The following is an 8,833-nucleotide window of genomic DNA, read 5'->3' on the forward strand; positions in this document are numbered from 1 at the left end:
GACCTATTAGATAGACCTGTCAGATGGCCTTCTTACATGGTCCTATTAGATGGCCCACTTAAATGGCCCTGTTAGATAGACCTGTTAGATGGCCCCCTTGAATGGCCCTGTTTGATGGCCCTGAAGTTACATTTGTCATCAATAATAGTAGAAGTAATAGTAATGATGATCATAGTCATTGTGATAATAATAACAAAAACATTTTAATAATAAAAATAAAATAATAATGGTGATAATAATAATAATAATAGTAATAATAATGAGAATAATAATAAAATTAATGATAATAGTAGTAGTAGTAGCAGTAATAATAATGACAATGACAATAATAATAATAATGACAATAACAATCAATAATAAACCTGTTTTAAGTCTGCGACTCCCCTGTTCAGAGAGACAATGCGGAGACATCAACATCAATAAAATAAAATGCCAAAAAATCAGCGACGCCAAACGCCCATCTCACCATCCGCAAGTGCCGGAGCTCCTCCTTGAGGGCGTCCACCTCGGCGACCTCCTTGGCCCTCCGGATGCGGGACTTGAGGATCGCCACCGGGACGTCTGGGCTCGGCACGGCGCTTTCCTGAGGCGGAGGACGAGCGTAAAGGATATTGTGCTTGGGAAAGTTTCGTGATAATAATGATAATAATAATAATAATATATTTAGGGTTTTGAAGACGGGCGTAAAGGCGGGGTTTTTCTGCGTGGGAAAGTTTGGTAATAATAATAATAATTATTATAATTCAGGGTTTTGAGGACGAGCATAAAGGCGGGGCTGTTGTGCTTGGGAAATTTTGATAATGATAATGGAATGGCCAGGGTTACCGTCCACTGGCGGTGCGGGATTCGAACGCGGGTCAGCACTATTGCTAGACGAGAACGCTTCCACACAGCACACTGATTTGCTACAGCTTGCTCGGATCTGGCTCTGTGTGTGTGTGGTTGTGTGTGTGGGTGGGTGGGTGGGTGTGTATGTGGGTGTGGGTGTGGGTGTGTGGGGGTGGGGGGGGTGCGTGTGCGTAGACATACATTTCAGGGCAAGAGGGGAATTTATCATAGCTTCTCGAGTCTAGGAAGAATTCCAGAAAAAAATATGGGCAGAAAAAAAATTGCTGTAAAACATCGAAAAATTATAATTTAATGAGTTTAGCTTACTAGATTCTTTATATAGTTTCATCTTTCGCTATTTACCAAGTAGATCATTTACGCAAGTTTATCCTTTAATTTACAGGTTTTACTGGGGGGGTAGTTTAGCAGAAAAGGAGGATAGACAGACAAACAGACAGTGATGACATAACAGAAATACAGACAGACAAATAGATTAGCAAAAAGATAAAGACGAAGTGAACATAACCACGGAACAGAGAGAGCAACAGGCGCCCGACTCCTGTTCCACGAGCCTCCGAATCCGCTGGAAGACCTACCAGGCAAGGATCGTCCTCCCCGCGGATGGGAAGGTACACGTCCTGCTGGCTTCGGCTCGCCTGCCTCTTCCCCATGAACTTGGACAGGTGCTGGCGGTCGAGGCGGATCTCCCCCCAGTGCATGACCGTGGACGTCGTCACTTCCTTCCTCACGAGCTTGAACTGTTTCTTCAGCGTCTCGTGGTGTAGGTTTTCCTGTTGGGAAACACGAGTTTAAATGTTTGTTTTTTTTTGTTGTTTTCTTGTTGTTTTCTTTTGTTGTTGTTTTGTTGTTTTCTTTTTTTGTTGTTTTTGTTTTATTTTGTTTTTGTGACAGGAATCTAACATGTAAACCCAGTATCCAATATTTAGTATTGCAGATGTATATTCGTTAAAAGACACGACAAAGGGGAACCAGGATGAATAAGCAAGGGTAAAGCCACTTACCCTGTCGGTGTCCTCCATCCACTTGATGCTGAAGACGTCCCCGAGGTAGGTGTCTCTGTCTGTGTCTAAGTAACAGGCGTACGAGTGCTGGTTGGGGCTCGAGGCGCTCAGAGCATACACTGGGAGGACGGGAGAAAGGAAATGAGCATGCTTGTGGTACTGATATTCTTCGTGATCCCTTAAATAATTATATTCATCATCAGTATCGATCTAGACCGTTCTTCAGTTCATTAGTTATTGTATCTATAGAAAAAAATTCAGATCTAGTGTTTTTGGTCTTTTTGTTTATTTATTCATTACTGTGTTATCTATCTGCGAGACCTCACCCATGATATCCTTCGGAAGTAGATTGTGGAAAAGTGATCCCGACTCACACGACTCCACATACATCACCATCTGTCGGAAGGAGAGGATGTTATCAGATTTATTTTAGGATGTAGATGTATCAGCACGAACACAGACATAGCCACGTGTTGTATAAAGATGAAATGAAACAGAGCCACAAAAATACCAAATTCCGTTTCGAAGACTCCAAATCAAATGGTGAACTGAAATGAATGATTGGTTTTACCGTCTGATAAGGAGACTAGTTTGACTCGAAATGTCAGGATTTTATTTCCTTTCTCAGGGAGGGAGAGGGAGAGAGAGAGAATAAAAGGGAGAAGGGATGGGACAGTGAGAGGGAGAGATAGGGAAAAAGACACCAGAGCAGCGTGTCTGACCAGACCAACCTCTCCGAACTTCTGGTCGCGATGCATGCCGATGATGGTGTCGGTGAGGTTGGTGGCGTTGAGATAATCGTAGGGGAAGGCGAAGATGCCGGGGGCGCCGTGGTCCACCATGTTGAGGAAGATTCGGTCGTTGGGGCCACTGCGCACGACCTTCCCGGACCCCACGCCCTTCATGCCTTCGACGTCACCGCTCAGCACCTTCAGGAAGTTCTCGGGGGTCACGTCATCGCCTGTGTAGTCCTTCGGGACGCCCTTGTACACGTCGGGTCCACCTGGTCGGTTGATGATCACACCTGGCGTCGGGTTCCTGTAACGCGGAGGCAAAGAATTGTACGTATTCTCTATGGATCTCGGGGACGGACATACTGTGCATACATCTTCCCTGTCCGTCTGTCCGTTAATTCTCGTTTACTCGTATTTACTCATGGATGTTCACCTACGTTAGTATGATTATATGACTATATAATAAACACAGCCATTTTTGCATAAAAGTAACAGCATCACTCACTCTTCGTTGTGTGCAATGTCATCGACCATCATGACGATAATATGGTCGTCGGGGACACCATGTTGGTGGAGAATCTGGTAGGCGTGGCACACGTCCGCCTGGAGAGGGAAGGAAACGTCGCCAAGTTATCTTTATTTTCTTAAATGTCGTTTGTTACACAGAAAATATATGAAAAATGTGCAAAGGTTTAATCTTATAATTCCACATTCTCAAATGGAAAATTAGCTCCAAGCCCAAGGGTTTCAAGTCTTTAGGAGTTCCCCGTCAGGCTGAATCTCAAAGACCTCAATCGCCTAAGAAGATTTAAAAAACAACCTCAATGTTCATATAACAAGCAACCTATAACTTCATATAACATCGAAGTCCATTTAACAAGGTACCTATAACCTCGTACAACCTCAATGTACTTATAACCTTAAGGTACTCATAACAACCTCAAGATACATATAACAAGGTACTTATAACCTTAAGTTACTTATTACAAGGTACCTATAACCTCATACAACCTCAAGGTGTACATATAACAAGGTACTTATAGTCATAACAAGGTACCTATAACCTCATAATAACCTCAAGGTACTTATAACTTTAAGGTACTCATAACAAGGTACCCATAACCTCATAATAATTTCAAGGTACACACAACCAGACACCTAGACTGACCTGATGGCGGTAGTTCATCCAAGAGGAGGAACCGGCCACCAGCACCGCCCACAGATCGCCCCTGTGACCTGCCGCGGAAGACCCCCTCGCCAGCGCCACCGTCAGCAGGAACAGCGCCGACCTCCACATGGTACACGTCTTCTGGGAGGAGATGCCTTAAGTTATTGTTTTCCTTGAGATAAAATAGGAATTAGAAGACGTAGAGCAGGCATGAACGGATGATTAGAGAGATATAGACATAATAGAGCTGGCATGAATTAATAATTATAGACACGTAGACTAAATAGAGCCTCCAAGAACGGATAATTATAGAGACACATAGACCTAATACAGCTGGCATGAATTAATAATTATAGACACATAGATTGAATAGAGCCTCAGCGAACGAATAATTATAGACACATTGACCTAATAGAGCTGGCATGAACTAACAATAATAAAGACATAGACCTAATAGAGCTGGCATGAATTAACAATTACAGAGACACGTAGACGAAATAGAGCAGGCACGAATAGATAATTTGGTCCATAGAGACAAATGGTATAAATTCTAGACCAAGTTCACACATGACATGGTAATAATGATCGTAGAAAGTGATCTTTGGCTGTGATGGTGATATTAATAATATACATAACATGACAATATCAATGACAAGATTTTTTTGAATGGTTCTTGACAATGAGAAAATTTCTGGTTATGATAAATGATACAATAATACTTAATTGTGAATTCATCAAATTACATAGAAACGAAGATCATTTTGATGATGATAATGATGATGATGGCGATGATAATGATGAAAATGATGATGGTTATAGTGATGATGATAATGTTAATGTTAATGTTGGTGTTGATGTTGATAATGATGATGATGATGATGATGATGGTGATGGTGATGGTGATGGTGATGGTGATGATGATGATGATGATGATTATGATGATAATAATAATAATAATGATAATGATGTTGATGATAATAATAATAATGATAATGATGATGATGATGATGATGATGATGATGATGATGATGATGGTGGTGGTGGTGATAATGACAATGACAATGATGATGATGGTGATCATTATCATTATTATCATAGGTATCATTGTTATCATCATTACAGCGACAAGACCAACAACTACAGCAACAACAATAATAATAATTAGTAGTAGTAGTGGTATAAAACAAAATGATTGTTATAATAACAATAACCATAATGATAACGATAAGAATAAGAATGGTAATAATAATAATAATAACAATAATGATAATAATAAAACTAATAGTTATAGTGATAAGGACAATAACAGCGAATAACAATCATGATTATGATTTTGCTTATAATATCAAGAATGATAATAACAATAATAATGATAATAATGTTGATGATGATAACAATATAAAAATAATTAAAATAATAACAATGGCAAAAATGATAACAATATTATTATGATGATAATAATAATCGTTATCATTATTATCATTAGTTGTAGTAATAATATAACGATTTTAATAATAAAAGCAGTAATAACAATATTTATATGAATCACCACAATAATAATTATGAAATAGTAATAATAATGATAGTAGTAATAATAATAATATAAATAATAATAAAGATGACAATAGCAATAATAATAATAATAATAATAATAATGATAATGATAATGATAATAATGATGCCGATGATAATAATATCATCCATTAGTGTTATCATTGGTAGTCGCATTATTATCAGATGATTTTCATTATCACTAATATCATCATCATAATCTAATTGCTGTCATTGTTATCACTATTTGTATTATTATCTTTGTCATTGTCATCAAAATTGTTTGCATGAATATCGTTTGTATTTCATCAGCAGCAGCATTACTGTTATTATCATTCTCATTATTATCATTATCATTATCATTATCAACATTCTTATTACTATTATTATCATTATTATTTTTATTATAATTATTATCATTATAATCATTTTCATTATTGTTATTATTGTCATTATTATCTATATTCAAAATATTAATAGTAATGATTATCATTTTCATTATCACTACCATTATTATTATCATTATCATTATTTATAATTATCGATTGTATTATCATTTCGTTATTATCATTATCATCATTATTGCTATTTTTGTCATCATTGTAATCATTATCAGTATTATCATTATAACTAATAATAGTATCATTCCCACTGTTATTATTATCACCATTATCATTATCATCATCATTATCATTATTATCAATATCATTACTATTATGATTATCATCATCGTTATCATCATTACCATAATCATTCTTATTATCTTCATTACCATAATCATTCTTATTATCTTCATTACCATAATCATTCTTATTATCTTCATTATCATCACCATCATCGTCATCATTACCATCATCGTCATCATTATTACCATCATCGTCATCATTACCATCACCATCATCGTCATCATTACCATCATCACCATCATCGTCATCATCATCACCATCATCGTCATCATTACCATCATCATCACCATCATCGTCATCATCATTACCATCATCGTCATCATCATTACCATCATCGTCATCATCATCACCATCATCGTCATCATTACCATCATCATCACCATCATCGTCATCATCATTACCATCATCGTCATCATCATTACCATCATCGTCATCATCATTACCATCATCGTCATCATCATTACCATCATCGTCATCATCATTACCACCATCACCATCATTACCATCATCATCATCACCATCATCGTCACCATCATTACCATCATTACCATCATCGTCATCATCATTACCATCATCGTCATCATTATTACCATCATCGTCATCATTACCATCATCATCATCATCACCATCATCGTCACCATCATTACCATCATCGTCATCATCATTACCATCATCGTCATCATTACCATCATCATTACCATCATCGCCATCATCGTCACCATCATCGTCATTACCATCTTCATCATTACAATTACTATCATCATTTTCATCACAATCATCATCAACGGATCTGCGTTGTGCCGACTCGATCTCGACCAGACTGACGGCGTGGTTTATGAAAATGATAATGGTAATGATAATGAAAATGATAATAATTATGATAATGATAATGATAATGGTATTTATAATGAGAATGATGATGTTAATAATGATGCTGATATTTATAATAATGGTAATGATAATGAAAATAATGATAATAATTATGATAATGATAATGATAATGGTATTTATAATGAGAATGATGATGTTAATAATGATGCTGATAATTATAATAATAGTTATAATGATAATGGTAATTATAATGAGAATGATGTTAATAATGATGCTGATAATGATAATAATGAGAATGATAATTATAATGGTGATAATGATAATAATGATAATAGTAATGATACCATTGATGATAACTAAAAATCATAATATTGATAACGATTGCTATGATGACACAAATAATAATGATAATAATAAGGTTAATAATAATGATAAAAAAGTAATAATAACACCGATAACAATGAAAAGATTAGAAGGTGACGGACAGGCAGATACGTGGCTGATGTGTCCCGATTAAGTGTGAGATTACGGTCATGAGGCCACAGTGTCCGTAGAAGAGGGGTGTCCGTAGAAGAGGAAGGGCGTATCCACAGGTTACGGTGCGGCCCTTGCTCTGTTGGCGCTGGTATCGTGTTGGTGAAAAGATCTTTTCGTACACAAAGGCGTCGTCACTCTTTATCAAAGATGGCCACCGTTAGCATAGATGGAACGAGTGAAAACAAACACGCAGTACCTCCCATGAATTATTCTCCTGTGATGTGAAATGCAGTTACCTATTACTCCTACTGACTACTCGCTTTTACCGCTGTCAACAAGCACTGTAGCAAATAAAGGGAGGCAAACACACTGCCTCCTCGAGACCCTTACCTAGAGCTTGTATGATTGACCACTTGAGCACAACTTCACCACCATCCACACTCCGGTCCACACTCGACTGAACTCCCTCGTCCTCAGGCTGTTACCGTCCCTCCTCCGCCCCATGATCCTCACGCCCCCCCCCCCCTGGTCCCCGCATAGAAGAGCGACAGGTACCGCAACTCAACATACTGTTCGGCCTTTTACGACACGCTTCGCTTCGTTTGTTCCCTCCTCTCTCTTTCTCTCCGCCGTAAGCTTGAAACCAGTTAAACAACTCTCCCGTTTCCGATTTCACTCTTGAACAGCGTGAGGTTATTCCGAGCAGCAATTATGAAGCGGGAAGTGGCATGTGATCTCGCCCCGGGCATTGTATGAGAGCGATCGTCAGCGACTAAGCCCGGCATGACTCGTTTCACAAAGGTTCGTTCAAGGGACTTCCAAGGCGGAGAGTGTCACAGTCATCCCAGGAAATGGAGAACATGGAGTCGGTACAAGCACGTACTTCGTGAGGGTGTCTGTCATCTTAAAAGTAGATAAAAAAAACGGATTGGAGAGACAAAAAGGATAAAAGCAAGGTGAACGCTGGAGTAAATATCTAGATACACATTCTTTGACTTTTCGATTCGCATGTGAGAGAGAGAGAGAGAGTGTGTGTATGTGTGTTGAGAGAAAGAAGTTGAACGATCCACAGGAAGTTATACATGGAATCAACATAGAATGAAATGATCCCAAACACACGTATACATGCAAACGCCTCTTGCCAATTACATCCGCAAGATGGGAGCTTTGAGCACGAATCACTGAGCCGGGAGCCAAGGTCACGGACGTTTCAGAAGAAGTTAAGGTCAGGTATTCATCTCCAGTCAAGGGACGAGTGCGCAGTGCCCTCTGCTTCCTCCATACACAAGTTGAGAGTTTATACAGTCATAATTGGCTTAATAAGGATGCTAGAATGCAGTTTTTCTCTCTTCCTTATCGAAAATTGCAACGTGTTTCTTTATTCTTCAAGTTATTCTACACAATTCCGTACTGGATGGTCCCGAAGTTATGCATGTTCAGTTCTTGGTACGATGTTCCCTGTTTGCATGCACTTGGTAGACCTTTATGTGCGTTTCCATTTTTATTATAACGCACGGGGGGTTCCACCTAATATTT

The 8,833-nt window shown here is 38.2% G+C and overlaps 1 protein-coding gene across 2 annotated transcripts in view; it reads right to left on the minus strand.

Annotated features, from left to right (window-relative positions):
• LOC113827865 (legumain) overlaps positions 1-7,809 on the minus strand; it is a 10,691-nt gene extending 2,882 nt beyond the window's left edge. The window contains exons 1-8 of one of the 2 annotated variants that reach the window (XM_027380800.2): positions 7,688-7,809; positions 3,753-3,893; positions 3,090-3,187; positions 2,582-2,888; positions 2,177-2,246; positions 1,851-1,969; positions 1,425-1,619; positions 467-583 (exon numbers count right to left, since the gene is read on the minus strand). In XM_027380800.2, coding sequence (XP_027236601.2) covers positions 467-583; positions 1,425-1,619; positions 1,851-1,969; positions 2,177-2,246; positions 2,582-2,888; positions 3,090-3,187; positions 3,753-3,881 — 1,035 coding nt within the window. In that variant the 5' untranslated portion in view covers positions 3,882-3,893; positions 7,688-7,809. The remainder of the gene's footprint in view (positions 1-466; positions 584-1,424; positions 1,620-1,850; positions 1,970-2,176; positions 2,247-2,581; positions 2,889-3,089; positions 3,188-3,752; positions 3,894-7,687) is intronic. The other variant, XM_027380801.2, reaches the window with a different exon arrangement.
• Positions 7,810-8,833: the final 1,024 nt, after the last annotated feature.

The sequence above is a fragment of the Penaeus vannamei genome, chromosome 20 (assembly GCF_042767895.1).
Source record: "Penaeus vannamei isolate JL-2024 chromosome 20, ASM4276789v1, whole genome shotgun sequence".
NCBI classification, from domain to species: Eukaryota; Metazoa; Arthropoda; class Malacostraca; order Decapoda; family Penaeidae; genus Penaeus; species Penaeus vannamei.